The 18,034-nt window shown below is 48.7% G+C and overlaps 5 protein-coding genes across 5 annotated transcripts, besides 6 other annotated features; 4 read left to right on the forward strand and 1 right to left on the reverse strand.

The window, feature by feature from the left end:
* Window positions 1-257: 257 nt before the first annotated feature.
* FPSE_01867 (uncharacterized protein) lies at window positions 258-1,368 on the forward strand (the record flags this gene model as incomplete). The annotated part of the gene is made up of 5 exons (XM_009254986.1): window positions 258-547; window positions 600-838; window positions 888-1,000; window positions 1,056-1,136; window positions 1,189-1,368. 5 exons carry the CDS (start codon window positions 258-260, stop codon window positions 1,366-1,368), a joined length of 903 nt encoding a protein of 300 aa, XP_009253261.1.
* A 1,110-nt stretch (window positions 1,369-2,478) lies between these two features.
* FPSE_01866 (uncharacterized protein) lies at window positions 2,479-4,617 on the forward strand (the record flags this gene model as incomplete). Its single annotated transcript, XM_009254985.1, has 1 exon — window positions 2,479-4,617. One exon carries the CDS (start codon window positions 2,479-2,481, stop codon window positions 4,615-4,617), a length of 2,139 nt encoding a protein of 712 aa, XP_009253260.1.
* A 333-nt stretch (window positions 4,618-4,950) lies between these two features.
* On the forward strand, window positions 4,951-7,451 carry FPSE_01865 (uncharacterized protein; the record flags this gene model as incomplete). Its single annotated transcript, XM_009254984.1, has 7 exons — window positions 4,951-5,189; window positions 5,259-5,452; window positions 5,499-6,736; window positions 6,774-6,780; window positions 6,876-7,200; window positions 7,300-7,327; window positions 7,392-7,451. 7 exons carry the CDS (start codon window positions 4,951-4,953, stop codon window positions 7,449-7,451), a joined length of 2,091 nt encoding a protein of 696 aa, XP_009253259.1.
* A 188-nt stretch (window positions 7,452-7,639) lies between these two features.
* Window positions 7,640-7,679: a microsatellite.
* A 109-nt stretch (window positions 7,680-7,788) lies between these two features.
* Window positions 7,789-7,822: a microsatellite.
* Window positions 7,823-7,925: 103 nt separating this feature from the next.
* Window positions 7,926-7,967: a microsatellite.
* Window positions 7,968-8,381: 414 nt separating this feature from the next.
* Window positions 8,382-8,419: a microsatellite.
* Window positions 8,420-8,754: 335 nt separating this feature from the next.
* Window positions 8,755-8,781: a microsatellite.
* A 112-nt stretch (window positions 8,782-8,893) lies between these two features.
* Window positions 8,894-8,923: a microsatellite.
* A 178-nt stretch (window positions 8,924-9,101) lies between these two features.
* On the forward strand, window positions 9,102-14,096 carry FPSE_01864 (uncharacterized protein; the record flags this gene model as incomplete). Its single annotated transcript, XM_009254983.1, has 2 exons — window positions 9,102-9,260; window positions 9,333-14,096. The coding sequence occupies 2 exons, from the start codon at window positions 9,102-9,104 to the stop codon at window positions 14,094-14,096; spliced, it is 4,923 nt and encodes a 1,640-aa protein (XP_009253258.1).
* A 501-nt stretch (window positions 14,097-14,597) lies between these two features.
* On the reverse strand, window positions 14,598-16,290 carry FPSE_01863 (uncharacterized protein; the record flags this gene model as incomplete). Its single annotated transcript, XM_009254982.1, has 5 exons — window positions 14,598-15,275; window positions 15,324-15,550; window positions 15,598-15,732; window positions 15,785-16,073; window positions 16,123-16,290. 5 exons carry the CDS (start codon window positions 16,288-16,290, stop codon window positions 14,598-14,600), a joined length of 1,497 nt encoding a protein of 498 aa, XP_009253257.1.
* Window positions 16,291-18,034: the final 1,744 nt, after the last annotated feature.

Here is an 18,034-nt window from a genome sequence, read left to right on the forward strand (position 1 = left end):
CGCACCTTGTTCTGACTATATCCGAATCGAACCATTCCACAGGATCCGTAAGCTGACTACGAATTGCGGGGTCAAGTCATCCGCTTGACACCATCTCTGTATCAAATCCAACTCCTGAGAAGCCCTTTATTAAAGCCTCGACTAGGAAAGTCCTTTTTTCATCGAAACCATCCACACATCTCTTGCTTTCATAGACATACAACCTCCTACTGCACTACACAACACATTGATCTATCATACACTACAACACAGCAAACATGTCACCATCAGCAGAGGCAACCGGCGGAAATGCCAGCGGTGCTCCTGAGGAGGGTCTCGGTCAAGCCTTCACAAAGCAGGTCATTGACTCTTTCGGCCCCAAGACTGACCCAAGACTTCGGGAGCTTATGTCCTCCTTCATTCAGCATATGCACGACTTTGCTCGCGAAACACAACTCACTTGCGATGAGTGGATGACGGCAGTCAACATGATTAACTGGGCTGGTCAAATGAGTACCGATAAGAGAAATGAGGGACAATTGATGTGCGACGTCATTGGTCTCGAAAGGTATTTTCACTGGACTCTCCTATCTCAAGATACACTGGCTGACCATTTGAAGTCTCGTTGACGATATCACACACCGTCAAGCAGTAAAGAACGGTTTCTCTGGAACTGAAACCGCTATTCTGGGACCTTTCTGGCGCCAGGACACTCCCATTCGTGAGAATGGCACCACCATTACCTTTGACACCCCCAGTGATGGCAAGGTAGCTTACCTTTATGGTACTGTGACATCGGCAACAACAGGAAAGCCCATCCCCAACGCCTCTGTCGATGTTTGGCAAGCGTCCACCAACGGTATGTAACCAAGTCACAAATTTTCCCAACCCGTACTGATATCTTTCAGGTCTATACGAGCAGCAAGATGATAAGCAGGTTGAGCACAACCTACGTGGAAAGTTCATTACAGATGATCAAGGCCGTTACTCATTCTACTGCCTGCGCCCTACTCCTTATCCTGTAAGCGATATCTCAAAGCGCTTTTTCAATGCCAGTAGACTAAACATGTTTCAAGGTTCCCCAAGATGGCCCAGCAGGCAAGCTTCTTCAAAAGCTAGACCGCCACGTCTTCCGTCCCGCCCACTTGCACTTCATGGTAAGTTCATGTGTGATCCAAAGATAAGAATGATGATACTGATACATCACAGGTTATCGCAAAGGGCTACAACTCTGTTGTGACTCAGATTTTCGACTCAGACTCTGGTTATCTTGACAACGACAGTGTCTTTGCCGTTAAGGATAACCTAACAGTGACTTTTGTGCCACGAAAGGGAGATCCCCAAGCGGAGTGGGAGTTGGAATATAACATGACCCTCGCAACAGAGTAGATGTTGGTTTTTGTTGATATGGTCATAGCGTTATTTATTGGACATGTTTATCCATCGAAATCTTTTTAGTGCTATCCCATGTTGAGCTACGACAGAGCCATGACTTTAATGTGTCAGAATCACTACATCAGTGACCGATTGAAATATACATAGTATTTGCATATATTGCATTTAATTTATAAAGTTTGAGGAGTCAGCCACAGATACATAAGTGTGCATATGCAGACAAGGAATAATGCAGCCCGACGAACTATGAATATCCCAGGTTGAGGATACGGACTAGTTTGGACCTTTGGCATATTGTGTATCATCAAATGAGAGTCAAAAGCACCCCTCCGTGTAATTATAATCTATTGTAACAAGCTTCTGAGGGTACAATAATATCATAGCACTTTTGATAGGTTTGCACAACTCATAGCGATGCCGGGAGAGCCCCAACATAACGAGTTACTCATTTTGAAAGGTTTCACGTGAAATCAACTGTCAATCGTTGGAGTAGAGATATATATAACACCTCAGTGATACAAGAAGTAATTCCATGTCATTGAAAATTACTGTGCCAACTTAATATTAATTTTCTCTATATCTGTGCTTGGGAACAGGGTAGGTACCCTACATTTTGGCTCTGACTAAAGAGTCCGTGACTGTACAACCCGCCAATTACCAATTAAAACGTCAACAACGCCAACTGCCGAAGAAAAACGTAATGATAATGGTCGTTTGATGCAACTAGATAATTATACCTTGGATGTTTTTGGAAGGCGTGTTAGATTCGGGATAGTATACCGGAAGACTTCGGTCTGGGGAGGAAAAGATTGAAGAGATTGATTGGTGAGTTGATCCGACACGTGACCGGTTGCCGGATCGCCGTCCGACCCACCAACGGCGCTGAGTCCGGGGCTGTTGAATCAGGAACATGATTGGCTGGGAAAAGGATGTTCCGCTCCTAGATAAGAGATATGGCCAATAGGGGACACCTTGTTGGCAATACGTGGTTCGTCCACTTGGGTCTTGGCTCATATGATAACGATAGCAACCTCTATCTATAACATTTCAACACACCGCAGTTCAACACATAAAGACGAACTCTCACAATTTACAGCACCCTCAATGAGTCGCGCTGGGTTCAAGCAGCTTTCGCTGCTTCGGGCGTCAAAGCAATGCTTATCGACTCGATCCCTAGCAACCATTGCGAGGTGGCCGAACCACAATGCAGTTGCGAGGTCAGCGCCTGTTTCTGCAACCAAGCTGAGAGCTCGACCTTTCAGCACAACACGGCCCCGACGAACACAAGATGAGATGGAGGATGAATCAAGCTCATACAGTGAAGCTGATCACGAGCATGCTGTCATTTCCACATTTGATCTGTTCTCCATCGGCATTGGCCCTTCCTCATCTCACACCGTTGGGCCCATGCGAGCTGGCAACATTTTTGTCAACGATCTTATCGAGGCCAATTTACTCCCCAAAGTCAACAAGATCCGTGTTGCCATTTATGGAAGTCTTGCGCTCACTGGCGAGGGCCACATGACACCTTCAGCTCTGCTGCTGGGTCTTGAAGGCAATGACGTGGAAACCGTTGATACCGCATACGTGCCCACCCGCTTTAATGACATCAAAACTACCAAGAAGATCTTTCTCGGCCGCGGCCTTGCAGCTGATGGATCAAAGGGCAAGGAAATTGATTTCGACTACGAAAAGGAGTTCATCTGGGAGTGGGGACGCAAGCTGCCCCAGCACAGCAACGGCATGCGTTTCACAGTCTTTGACAAAGAGGGCTACGTCCTCGCAACCAACGATATGTTCAGCGTCGGAGGTGGCTTCGTCGTCAACGGTGCTCTCAGCATAGCACCCCAACAAACTCTTTCTCCAAATGACCCCGCGCAGCTCGACGACCCTGAGTTGGAGTCGGCGGCCCATCCGGCTGATTTGGCCGAAAATTTGTACTACAAGGAGATTCGGCGCTCCGATGCCGCAGGAGATCGCAGGACAGGTTCCGAGGTCAAGGCTCTAGACGAAGCCAATTCAGGACCAACAGCTCTCCTCGGAGAATCAACTGAACCAACCGGACTCTCTACCGACGTCAAGTCAGAGACCAAGAGCACCAGCTCATCGCCGCATCCGCGGTATGCATTCCGAGATGCCGCTAGTCTTCTTTCTCTATGCCGCAAGCACAACCTCACCATTGCTCAGCTGGTCTACGAGAACGAGAAGAGTCTGGGTTACACGGATGAGGACATTTATCGCAAGATCTTCAAGATTTGGGGCGTCATGGATGCCAGTATTCTGGAAAGTGTACAGGCGGCCCCTGGAACAAAGCTCCCTGGCTCTTTGAAGCTGCATCGACGAGCGCCCGCGCTTTATCGTCGCTTGACTCGAGGACTGTACCCTTCATCTACTGCAGATACATCTGCTGCTCAGCTTCAGCACAAGTTTTCAGCACCTGACCCCAATATTGGCGAGGATGGTGCTTCTCCACAACCTGGCGCTCTGTCTTCACCGTCGGGTATTCTGAGCGCTTCGCCACCAGACAAGTTTGTGGCTGGAGCTCTCCGAAAGCGTGGACCTCCACGGATACACGGTTCTTTGACCCATCCTATCGCTCCCGCTCCATCGCGCCGAACGACATTCCCAACCATGGATTACCTCTCCGTTTATGCCATTGCCGTCAACGAAACCAACGCTGACGGTGGCCGAATCGTCACTGCGCCCACAAACGGTGCGGCGGGTATCATTCCTGCTGTGCTCAAGTACACGACTGAGTTCATCAGTGATGATCCTGAGCGAGATATTCCCACCTTCCTGCTTACAGCTGCCGCTATCGGTATGCTTTACAAGCGAGGTGCCACCATCTCTGCTGCCGAAGGAGGATGCATGGCTGAAGTAGGAGTTGCCTGCTCTATGGCTGCTGGTGCCTTTGCAGCATGTATGGGTGCTAGCCCAGAGACCATCGAGCAAGCCGCCGAGATTGGTATCGAGCACAACCTCGGACTGACTTGCGATCCCATTGGTGGCCTTGTCCAAGCTCCTTGCATTGAGAGAAACGCGCTGGGCGCTACAAAGGCTATTTCCAGTGCCAACCTGGCCCTGAGCAGCGAGACAGGTACTCAGCGTGTCAGGCTAGACGATGCTATCCGTGCGATGCGTCTGACAGCCAAGGGCATGAGGAACGAATTCAAGGAGACGAGTTTGAGTGGACTGGCCACAAGTGTTCACATTAATATTCCCGTCAGCGTCCCCGACTGCTAGACGAAATTTGTATTTAGCGAGCAAAGTTATCCAACGAAAAATAGATAGTGGGATTTTAGAATAGAAGAGAAGGTTCGCTCTTTGCATACTCCGTAGCGGTTAGCTCAATCGCATTGTGGCAGGCGGGTTACTAAAAAATAGGGACTTAAAGAAGAATAGACGAAATCATTAGTCCACTCTTAGGCCATATATACACTAAGAGTGATCTAATATTTAGGTCAGTAATTAAATCAGTACCGGTTTTTATGCAAACCACCTGTGTGGGTATCACGTGTTGAACGTAAGCACATAATGCGGAATCCTCGTGCAAAAACGTAACTTCATGCAGCCATCATGTATAATCAAGAGAATAATGCTAGTGGCGACTTCGAAGTTGATGAGCATGCGGAACGATCAGAAGCTGTTTGCTCATGCTGTTTCGACCTAAACGCTACTCTTGTTGATTCAGACAGTGCTGACGTCAAACTTGATCAAAGCGAATTCGTGCTATCGATACTTCGCAATGCTGCACAACTCAGGGCAGCCGCGGCTAGCGGTTGTGAAAGCTGCACTGTTATGATCAGAGCTCTCGAGTAAGTCATGCCGTCAAGATGCATCCGCGCGCCTTAAACCGTAGACCAAACATCTAATGCGCGAATTAGATTCCAGAATCTGATACCCGCAGAATCGTCTCCTTTCGGTCTTGAAGCACCGAAAGACTCCAACCTGCTAGGTCAAAGTAATGATAGAAGTGTCCGAGTGAGACTCAGACTTCCAATTAGCCAGGGAAACCCAGAGATATCGCTTAGTAGTCCTGGTCTACCACAGAGATTTCTTCAGTTTTACACCGACGAGGGTATGTGGTCTCAACTGATTCTTAGTATCTGCCTAACATATAAAAGCTCAAGGACGATCATGGAAGACCATTATACCTATGCCAGATATTTGTAATGATAACTTATCAAGGCAAGGGCTTGCTTTTATCAACGCTTGTGTCAGGTTTTGTCAAGAGCACCATATGCATTGCCAGCAAGACGACCTCAGTTTACCAACGCGTGTTTTGGATATCGGAACCGGTGACGATACTCGCGTGCGTCTGATCGAAGCACAACATATTGAAAACGCGAAGTACACAGCGCTCAGCTATTGTTGGGGTAATGACCCTTCTATCAAGACTCTGACTGGAAATCTGAAGGATATGAAGTCCGGGATTGCATTTGAGAAGTTACCTGCCGCCTACAGGGACGCAATAGCACTGACCAAACAGCTTGATGTGAGATACATCTGGATAGACGCTTTATGCATAATCCAAGACTCGCAGAAGGACTGGGAAAGAGAATGCTCCAAGATGGCTGACACGTATACAAACGCCTATGTCACCATTGCTGCTGCATCTTCGTCATCTGTGACGGACCACTTTCTAAAACCACAGCTCCGTCCGCCACCAGAGATATCACACCGCGAAAGGGAGGTTTTCACCGCAATTCTGTCGGACGCTAGTGGCAAGGAGCAGGTCTTAGTTAAGGCGAGGCTCATGCAGGCAACCGGCGCCCACTGGCAGTGGCAAGATTCCGGCAACGATGAGCAGCCACTCATAGAGCCTCTCACTCAGCGAGGCTGGACTCTGCAGGAGAAAGTCCTCTCAACGCGGTTCCTTTCAATATCTTCAATGGAGATGGTTTGGATATGCAAAGAGCAGATATTTTGTGAGTGCGGCTCAAGATTCAATCATCATCGCGAGTTTGGTCGCACACCACTGAGTCAGATTTCCCGACGCGATGAAGCATTCAACTTTTGGCACAAAATTGTTGAAAACTACTCCAAGAGAAAACTCACGCAATCTGAAGACAGACTCCCCGCGATATCTGCCATAGCGGCCATGGTGCAGAAGAAGATATCGTCAGAGTATATCGCTGGGCTATGGGCTGGCAATATTGAGCTTGATCTTCTGTGGCATAGAGCTGAGCCAACACGGGCGCCCGCAGCCAGCTCGTGTTACATTGCGCCGAGCTTCAGTTGGGCTTCGATTGCGGGCGAAATAGATTACATGTGTTTTAGGAACGGAAAATGGCCGTATGAAAAAGCTACAAAGGTTATTGAGGTCACTTCGGAAACTGGACCTGATGCGCCGCTTGGGAGAGTCAGTAAAAGCAAGCTTGTCTTGCAAGGTCCCATAGCTACGGGGTACGTCGAGCGACAGGATTCGCATGGTTGGTTCGTCGTACGTATCGGAAACGCGCGTTTATCCTTTCACCCAGATACTATCCTTTCAACAACAGTGATAGAGGGTGGATCGGGAGTAGCAGTCTGCAGAAGACCCATCGAGCACGGCAGGGAAGAGCTTAGACGTTTACTAAAGAGGCAAGATCCGACGGGAAAACACAAGTCGGAGTTTGTGTCTCGGAGGATCAAGATTCGTTGCTGGGTGCTGAGACTTGGTGCATATTCTATGGGGAGACGGGGAGAAAAGGAACATGAGTGGTTGGTATTGGGTAGGTCAGAGACTGAAACGGAATGTTTTGAGCGGGTTGGATGGGGGTTGGTAGAAAAGCATGAGGAGGAAGAGGTGTTTGCACAAGAGACAACGACGACTATAGGATTAGTGTGAGTGTGGTTGAGATCAATAGTTTGAGAGATGGTCGGTAGAAAAGACGTTGTTATGGTGCTATAGGTACGGATACATACTCTGTGGCTATAGCCTAGGTATCGGAGTATTCAGGCGAGCGACCAGGTAGGTGGAAAAGGCAGACCCTAAACCGTGGGATTAGCAGAGAAGCAACTACATACCTATCTAGACGAATAAGCCCCCGCCACCCGCTGAGATTGTTATCACCAAAGTGGATCGTCATGCATAGTTTGGCAGGGGTGTGCGAGGCCCAGGCTGGGCCCCAGGTCACAATGACATGAGAAAATGGCGATCGTGGACCAATTGATAAAAAGGAGCTACGGGTGACATTTTGGGGCTTGCATAGATACATTTTTGGTGGGAGCTGAAACTGAACTAGGGGGGTGTGGGAGAGGCCAGGGAACTTTGTTTGTGTGCGAGAGAGGGAGGGAGAGAGAGAGAGAGACAGAAAAGAGAGGACAGTAGAACAGACCAGGGCAGGCAAAAGTCTGGGTACCTAATAAAATGACTTACTGGGGAAAAAGTATCCACATTTTACAGTCTATGCCTTGTTGATCGGAAACTTGAGCCAAGCCAAGCCAAACCCCCAAGCCAAGTCAATGACAGAAAGGAGACAACCAACAGAGATCATGTCTCAGTCTCAGTCACAGTCACGGTCACAGTAACAATCAAATCCGTGCGGGGTCATCATCTAGAGTACCCAAGAGTAGAGTAGAGTAGAGTAGAGTAGAGTAGAGTAGGGTAGCTAATGTGTAACGTTTTATTCTTTTTTGGTTGGTTACTCGTTCTCATTAGCCGTCTTTAGTTTTAGGTTTGTTTTTCACTTTTTACTTTTGGTCCTCTCCCTGCCTAAGAGATTTAACCTTTTCTAGGTATGTATGTGTGATTAATTAATTACTACTCTGTTGCATACCCCCCTATACTGTGCTGTGCCATACCGCTGCTTTTTGTTTGCTGCCGTCAGATCTGTAGGCTGGTTAGGCTAATGCTAACGCTAATGCTAATGCTAATCCCAGGATCAGCTAACCCGTCGCTTCGTTTCCGTCCTTTTTCTTCATCCTGTTCTTTTTCTTTTTTTTACGGTAATAAATGACTTTTTTTTCTTCTTCTACTTTTATCTGTTGGTTACACTACCGACAACTCTGTACCTTGGTAGGTGTTTTATTTCATTTCCTTTTTTTCCATTTCATTTCCTTTTGTCCCGTCCACGGCAAGAGTCTTTCCTTTTTATTCTCTGCCGTTCGACTTGTCACACCTTCCTTCCGTCACTCCCTGTGAAACCTGGCATGACTGTTTTTTTTTTCGTTTCTTCTTCTTCTTTCTCATCAATCTTCAAGTCTGACCCCGAATTGCAGTAATAATTATCTTTAGCTCGTCTACTATTTCATCTGCCTACCTAGTTTGAGTACAGTCATAACTAGCTGGTGGCCTCGACCTGTTCGATCGCATCCAGTAGGAGCTAAATGCATGCGAGCGGAGCCTGCGCAACCCCACCAGCGCCCGAGGATAACACCGTCATTCAAAAGCTAATAAGAGAGAGAAAGAGACAGAGAGAGAGAATCGCGCAAAAAAAACAAAGTCTCACTCTTGCATCCTCGTCGCTTCAGTCAAAACCATCCAAAACAGCTCTTGTCCATGCACTCCATCGTCTCATCGTATTACAGCCAACCCCAAAGACAAAGACAAAGACAAAAACAAAAAGCAAATTCAAAGGCGATTACCAAGCCCACCAAAAGCCACGTGCAGGGATAGTCAGTCAGTCAAGTGGCGTACACGCGCCATGTCAACTGCCCGGCAAATTCTCTCATTAACACACTCATCTCGAGATCCCATTTCAGCCCTTCGGCGCTCCTAAAACTACTGCCACAGGATCGCCATCATGAGCGCCGACCCCGATGATGAGGTTATTGATCTCACCTCGAGTCCAAACGCAGATGCCATCTCAACTGATTCATTGCCGCGGATTCCGAATTCCTTGTCGCGCAGATACAGGCAAGGGGGCGCAACCTTTACTGCCAATCGCCATGGTGTTTTTGAGGTTCGAAATGCTGACGTGGTCCCAATCTTTGCCAATCTCGCCATGCTGACTTTGCTCTTGTTTTTTTTATAGCCCATGCCCAAGAGGAGGAAGACTGATATTCTCACAAACGGTCACAAAAAGGCCCGCTTAGAGAGTACGCGAAAATCAATACACTACGACGCGGTCTACCAGCACCAGAGGGCTGCCAAGAAGCACATCATCGTCCGCAGACACGCTAAATTTTACATCCTACGATGTGACCAGCATGACATCAGCTTTGATGATAACCCGTACCTGAACTCCAAGAAACATTTGCGCGAGGATCACGGCATTACCGCTACCGGCCATGACACTGCCATAAAGCATTTCGGCGTAGAGGTTATAGAATGTGATGATGCCAAGCTTGAGCAGAACAACGTCGTTGCTGAAAAGGCTATACAAGATGGCACTAACGCGCTGGCCAAAGACACTATCAAAGTCACAGATAGTGCAAATCCGCCAAAGTCACCACAGGCCAAGAGGAATTGTCCAGAGCGTCCAATACTGAAACTGAAATCAAATAACAGCCGAAACACGACGCGATCTAATCGGCGAAAGATCCAGAATGATGAGCATGTCCCACTCGATTTGGTCCCCGGCAACGTCTACATCATTTGGTGGTTTGAGACACAACAGTGGTTCGCTGGCCTACTGATCCCTCCCCAGAATCTCGAAGCCGTTGGCATCCACAAGCCGCTCGAACAGTTGCCTATTTTCAAAACTATACCCGCATGTTACCAGTACGACGCTTCAAGCAAATCGCTCTCATGGGCCAAGGACTTCGAGGACGGCGGCCCAAAATCATCAGAACGATATTATCCATTCATCTTTTTCGAAGGCTTTCAATTTCCTGAAAAATGCCATCAGGCCTGGATCCAGCTCGACAACATTCAGCCCTGGGATGATGAAAAGTCAGCTTACATCGAGCACAGAGCACAGGCTGTCAGATTTTTGAAAGAGCAGAGGGAGCGAAAGAAGGGGAAGAGCAAAGCACCAATAACCGAGGCCGAGACACCAGAGTCCATCGACAACCACGAGCCATCACAAAATGCCGGATCCAGAGACTCCGACCTCGATGAAAATTCTGACATGTACGAATTTAGAGGCTCTTCGCCCTTGGCTGAGTCTTCAACCGACAACCAAGCAGTTCCAGAATCTAATATCGCTACGCCTGATACTATCAATGATCCAGAAACCGCAGCGGAGCTCGGCCAAGTTTCTAAGCAAGCAGCACTCGATTTCGAGAACGACGATGCTATGATACTTGAGCAGTTGGATGGGAGCGACCAGGAAATGGTGGATGCTGATCAAGATATGGACGAACCTCCACCATCTGAGGCCCCAGAACTCTCTGTACAACAGGAGAGAGTGCCAAAAGACCCCGACCCCGAGCAAACCATACAAACGCCAGAACCGCCAATCCAATATGATGGAGAGATGGACCTGATTACAATTGAAGATACGACCGAATCTGAACAAGAGCACACGCAGTCAGCCGACGATACTCTAGAGCCAGAAGTGGCGACGACGGCAGAAGTGTTACGCAATGGGAATGATGAAGCAGAGAGGGACATTCTCATGACAGAGCCGTCTGATAATAATCCAACGACGAGGGAGCCCAGCCAAGGCAAGATTGGGACAACTACGGAGGTTCAGAATGACATAATCGAGGAAACACAGCCTGCCAATATACCTGGAACTGACAGACAATCTGTCGCTGAATCCGCGCACGATGATGCATCGCAGCAGTCAGATCCAGCCCATTCTAAAGAGAGGCCGCAGCCAACTTCAAGACAACGGTCTAATCAGAATAGTTGGATGGATGACGATATACGAAGAATAATCAATGGCCCGTCACCTGATAGGGTCATTATTGAAGGGGTTTCTTCTGAGATTGGCTCTACGACTAAGCCGGTCTCGGTACAGAAACCAGCTGTGATAAATGAACCGGCCTCAACCCAAGCGCCAGGACAGGATATCGATCTCGACAGCTTGCTAGCAGAGGGCGAAAATCTCGAACTGCACATGTCACGAACTGAGCCCGCGACGCAACAGCACGTGGAAAGCTACCAGTCCAGCCCGACCTCATCTGACGATAATCGTCTTGCACAAGAACTTTTCAACGCCATCATGTCGGAGGATCGCCAATTGAGTACTCCCAGGAGCTCGCCTCATATGAACCACTCTAATGCCGATACTCTTCAGCCACGCGCTCAAGATACTGATATGGGTGAACAAAACCCCGTGTCTTCTCCTCAGGCGAGTGAAGAACGCTCACAGCCGTCTTCGTATGCTCAGATGGGTGCACCGGCATCTCTACACTCGCGACCTGTGTCCAAGAGCAGCAATGTGCGACAACCGTCATATGACGAAACAGGTACACCAGCGTCTGTCATACGCCAGTTGTCAGCTACACGTAACGCTACGCGACATCATTCTGACAATGAAATGGGTCGAAGGATGTCCGTGTCTTCTAGGCCATCAACGAGAAACGGCGACATTTCCCAGCAACATGGCGATACCGAAATGGGCCAGCCTACCTCTACGACAGGGGGCTCCAACAATGAGTCCCATGACGGGTCCCCTCCATCTATATATCAGATAACGTCCTCACAACCTCGATCATTATCCAGGGGACACGACTTGCGACCGCAGGCAAATGAAACAGCGATACGAGAAAGCCCAGTCATGTCTCAGCCCGACACCTGTACAACATCGGAGGCCGCGCCAGTACAGATGCCACTCCGTGGTCCCGAAACTCATCAGAACCCTCCTAAGAGGCCAAGTAATTGGCTACAACAGGTGGTCGCGTCACCACCACAGTCTCATGCAGAGGGATCCCAATCTAACTCCATGCCTTTTGAGACACAGGCGACAGCTCCTCCACAACAGTCAACGAGCGACTCCATACAGGATAACAGTGTACCCCAATATTCGGACTCGGCGCCACTTGCTGAGATGGATTCTTCACAATCAATATCAACATCTAATCAATACCAAACATCAGTTGACCAATCTTCTTACCAACCAGTTATCGCCGATCCTCAACCTATTCGTGAAACGCGAGCCTTTTCTCCTTCACAATTGCCATCTGCAACGCAACAATCAGCACGAGATATCTTGCGTTTGCTCGCAGAGTCTGAAGGATCTGGCCAACTACCAGGTCGTGACGCTCCACTACCACCTTCTGGAGATCATCCCAGTCCAGATGCCTCCTCAATTTCGCTCGGTCAACAGGAGTCATCGGCTACTTTCAGGACCCCTACCGTGGGAAATAGTCATGCGTTCCAAGAAGCGATGCTATCACCGCGGCAGCCCGCCATGCAGCACCCTCTGGTCCCTTATCGTAAACCTTCTGCGCCGCAAGTCATGCCATCACCAAGACTATCTAATGCGAGCATCTCTCGATCAAGCTCCTTGTCTCAAGGCTATACAGTACCTCCTCCCCAGCCACTGCCATCACCGTACCAGCTAGTGGGCGAGTTGCCAAGGCCTGTATCCAACACTCAAAACTTTCGTGCTCAACCTTCACCACATCAGCCCGCCATGGAACTCCCGAGGTCTCACACTGCGACATACGTCCAGCCCAGGCCACACACAACAGTCTCCTCCCCATACACAACTACGAGCCTGCCACCACCAAGTACTCTTGCTCAGGGTCCACCAATGTTGCAAGTGAGTGCTTCACCACGGTTGCAGGCGATGGAGATCTCTCGTCCCAGCTCAGCCGTGCATGATAGTAGGACCCCAACGTCTCCTCGACAGTACGCGATGAGATTTTCACAGCCAGTATCTTCTGTTCATGGGGCACCATTAGATACAGCTGTCTCGCCTCGCATGGCCCTAACGAGTTCATCCCGGCCAGGATCCTTCGTCCAAGGAAAATCTTCAACTGTGAACGCATCGCCTCAGTTGGCCGCCAGAGAGATCTCAGGACCTAGTTCTACTACGTACGGGCAACGTACACTGCCAGCGATGCCCTCGCCGCGACAGGCTCCAATCGCCATACCCCAGTCGATGCCTCCCGCCCATGGACATGTGCACCAGCCACTTTCGACCTCATCTCCTCAATTGCCAGCAGCTCAACCTCCTCGATACAACAGTGCGAGCTACTCCCAGTCAGGACCCCAGGCGATGACATCGCCACGACAATCTACTACCAGCAGCTCTCAACCTGGCGTGGCGGCGCCACCACTGCCTGCAATGGCATCGCCTCACATTTTAGGAGCAACTGCTCCTCGTCCGGTGAATGTTCGAGGCATGCAAGTCCTGGAGCCAACTCCTGTCTCTTCCCGTCCAGGACAACCGATAGAACCTCCTAGACCCGTGTCTCAGAGCTCTTCAAACGGGCCCTTGCCTCCACTACTTCCCCGAGGAAACAATTACATTCCTGCTACACAAACACATCGGAGCCATTCTCCACCCGCTCAGACGCGCAATGATACTATAGGCCATTCTCGCAGACAATCCCGCCCATCTAGCCAATCATACTCTTACAGAGGAAATTCCCAAACCTCAAACTCAACACCGAGATCTCACGCGCCTGCATACCAGGTTCCAGTCCAACGACCCAGTCCGGCCCAGCATTCTAGTACCCTTCATGATTGCCTCCCTCGACACGTTGTTGAAGCGCTGATTGAGCAAACTGGAAGGAGGGGAAATGATCTCAAACCTTGCAGCTTCCTTAACTACCAGACTATGTATGAATGCCCGTTTTGCCGAGCAGGAATGCCCGAGCAGACAGTCTTTGTTCAGCATCTGCAGAGGCTTTGCCCTTATATCAAATACCTAAACGACAAGAGACCGGTGGCATAGTTCGCTGTTGATTCGTCGTGGCAACTTTCTTGTTTATGTACATATCGTTACTTGTCTCGGAAATTCGTCATAAGTAGCGCGGTGTTTGTTTGTGGTCGCAAGGAGGAACAAGAGAAGCAATCGTGGGCAAGTCACAGTTTTGACATAACGTGTAACGAGGTATTGCTTCTTTTCTTTTGTATTAGATTACTCTTCCGGGAGAACAAGACAAGGGACAGCCTGTTGTTATAATCACATAACATAATAAAATGAACAAATGATACTCAAACAACCATGATACATTGTGTCTCTGTGCAGCATGACATCCTCCAATTCCTGTAGCATCTATATCACTTCATCATGTGATCATTATATTTATGGCCACTATTGTATTTGATGCTAGTCTCGTGGATTTGAAATATATAATCATGGGTACAAGATCCGCCAATCACAGCATTTCTCACTACCCCCCTTTTGCCATAAAATGTAGGAAGACTATCACAAGTTCCAGTTGATGTCATTTCACTTCTCGTCAGTCTTGGAGTCACTGACTGCCGTGCCTTCAATACCAGCCGTATCGATACCCAGCTGAGCCGTGTCCCAGCCCTGTGTTTGCAAATATTCGCGGAACTTTTGGTCTTCGATGGTAATGGTATCCTGGCCGATGTGCGGGATGCAGAAGAAGACGATAAGTGCTGAGAGAATGCAAAGACTGGACGACACCCAGAAGGGGTACTGTGCGCTTTGAGTTTCGTTTCCTCCGGCAGCCTGGATGTAGGGAAATACGTATGTTCCAACAAAAGCGCCAATCTTACCAACTGCAGCTGCAATGCCGTAATAACGGCCTCGCACTCCAGTGGCACACGTCTTTGCTGCTAGGAGTCCGATGTTGTTTCCTGGGCCTAGCTCACCAAGGGCTTGGAAAATGCCGAATACTACTGCAAATGCGGCGACCTGGCTGGAAATCTTATCATAAACGCCAGCCATGATGAATCCGACAACGGCCTGAAGTGTTACTCCGAGGATGAGGGTGTATCGAGGACCAATCCAATCGCTGACAAAAGCTCCAATCAAGGTTCCTGGAAGATAGAACATGTTGACGACAGTGTTCCACCCGAAGACGGTTGTAAGGGGTGCGTCGTCGCCATAGATGCCGGAAAGGATAGATGAAGAGTAAATACCAAAGGCGTATGAAGAGAACTATTCATGTCAGCCAAGGGATATCACCAGGGTTTAGGGGAGGCTTACATTGTAGAGGAACCATACCAGGCTGACACAAAAGAGTCTGAACCAGTAGTATTTCAAGACTAACCAGTATGGTGTTTGACGCCTCATGGACTGCTTTGCAAATTCCTCAGGCTCCTTGAGCCTCAGTCGTAGGATAAACAACACAAGGGGAAACACAACTCCGATACCAAGACTTGTTCGCCAAATAGTGCCGAAATTGGCGTTGTGGGCTGCGGCGGCAACGACATCTGTGAGGTGTCAGTGAAAGCTTGGTGGAAGATATCAGAAGACTAACAAGGCACAAAGGCGCCAATGACAAAACCAAAGTCGATCATCGAGTTTGTGAAAAGAATGAACCATCTGTTTCTGGTGCCTTTCTTCATTTGACCACTGGACTCTGCGCATCCGACGCTACCTGCTGGGTATTCGCCTATAACAGTCAGCGCACATTTCTTTTTCATAATTGGTACAAATGAACCTACCTCCGATTCCAATACCGACAAAAAATCGCCATGCGGTGAGCATGTTGAACATCCCAACGGGCTCCCCATGCCAGTACGATCCAGCTGCCAAAGCAGTGAAGATGATTAGGATGACAGTAGACACCATGAGGGTGTTGGTTCGCGACCAATGATCAGCAAGGAACCCAAAAACTAGTTGGCCAACGACGGTTCCTGCAAAGGCAATATCGGAGACGTATTTGAAAGCATTCGATTTGACATAGACATCGCCATATTGCCTTCTCAGTGTGGTGTTGACTGAACCAATCACCTGACCATGTTAGGAAACACAAAAGCAAGAGGGATTTATCGGGTCTCACGTTGTTGATGTAGCCGTCTGAGAAGAGACCTGCACCACAGGCGAACACAGGGAGGGCTGTTTCAATCCAAGGTCGCTGAGGGATGCCTTCTTCCGGCACGTATGGTTCATCATTGTGGCGAGCTTCATCCGAAGCGTTGCTATCGGATTTCTTCCCAAAGCCTAACATCGTGGGTATGTGCACAGACACTCGGTTAACAAGAGAAGTGGTTGGGATGTCGTGTGTAAGGAAGAAAATGTGCAGGCCCAGTTACAGTTATACAAAGCGCAGGAGCAAACCAGGGTCACGTTGCGCGGTCCAGGGGATTAGTGATGCCTCGGGTAGCAGAAGGGCAACTGGCACGGTGTCACAGGATTTCTGCTTAAGGCGGGAGGAACATGTCTGTGAGGTAATGGGGGGAGATAAGCTTGCCAAAGGGTCAGGATGCAACCAACAATAGCTCCACTGTCCCAAGTCCTCTTTCAGCAGCTCGTAAGACAAGCTCTGCGAATCATTACGTACACGAGGTAAGTCCCGTAGGGATCAAATGTTGGCCGTCGCAGGGACCGAGTGCCGAGTATACTCGGCGGGTCCGTCAATTGACTTTTGACGATGCACATGGGATTCCCTCCCATGAAGCGTTGATTTATTACCGCGTTGGGCGCCGTGTGGCTTGCTACTCGGCTCAAAATTGCCGGTAATTACGCCGCCATGTAATTCTGCAGCCTGTCAGAGTCTACGCTACGACGAATGTGTAAGGTGGTTGGCCCTCACTGATATCAGCTGGTGTTCTTGTCCAATGTACCGGTACAGGATGATGGTCTCAGAAACTAAGTCGAGCGTTTATATCTATCGGTTAATCAAACGGTTGGAGAAGTGACTTTGCCCGACATGTCCAGGGGTAACAGTTGGGTTCAAACTCTATAGATGTTGCGCTGTTAATTGCAGTGTACGAATCCTTGACTGCTTTCCGATGGAAATACACCGGGCACACGACCACCTCCCGCAAAGGGTTTCGCCGGCTGAAGAAATGCAGGGAAGAAGCCGATGTAACGTTGGTTTCGGGGCTTGTGAGAGTCTTAGGATATATACATCAAAAACAAAATCTACGTCATCAGCAGCCTCTATAGCTCAGTGGTAGAGCGTCGCACTCGTAATGCGAAGGTCCATCGTTCAATCCGGTGTCGAGGCATGATTATTTGTTTTTGTCTCATCAGTCATGGCACTACTGTAAATAATTACATTTTTTAACAGTATCACTACTGATTTTCTTTTCGTTTTTCTTTTCATCGTGGATTGTCCTATCATCTACGAGCAAACAAAAAAAATCTTGGCTGGTACCAAATCCTCGATTAGCCCTAGACAGAGTTGACTACGGTGGTTTAGGTTTCTACAAGATACCTTACAGGCTTTCAGCCTGTCCAATTCTTTCAAAGCCCTTTTACTTCCAGTCGATATACATTTAGACGCTACCTAGTCCGTATTCAATGCGAAGCCATTGAGAATTCCCTGGGACAACTACTCCATCTCAAATTCAACATGGGCCCAATGCCAGAGCCCTTAATGAACCTAATTTGCTTCTGATTTCCTTCATGGCGCTAACAACGTTGTCCATAACAGACACGTGTTTGTCACAGGGATTGGGTCTTGGTACCTGTTGGACAGTGGCATTCTAGTGGGCAGCAGAAAAGTTGGCCTCTCAAGTCTTAGAGTAAATAGTCTAAGTAGAATAAGCTGGCCTAATAGTCTTGTCTCGCATGTTGCTAGCGATCAATTACTCTGATGCCCTGAGGGCATTGCCCTTCTCACACGAAAGCCACGATGACCTGAAATGATAAGCAGGGATCACATGTGATACTCATTTACCAGGATGATGCTTGTTAAGAAAATGCAATCGGTATTTATAACTTTATTCATACATTTTTTCAGCGAT

The sequence above is a fragment of the Fusarium pseudograminearum genome, chromosome 2, assembly GCF_000303195.2.
Source record: "Fusarium pseudograminearum CS3096 chromosome 2, whole genome shotgun sequence".
Lineage (NCBI taxonomy): Eukaryota > Fungi > Ascomycota > Sordariomycetes > Hypocreales > Nectriaceae > Fusarium > Fusarium pseudograminearum.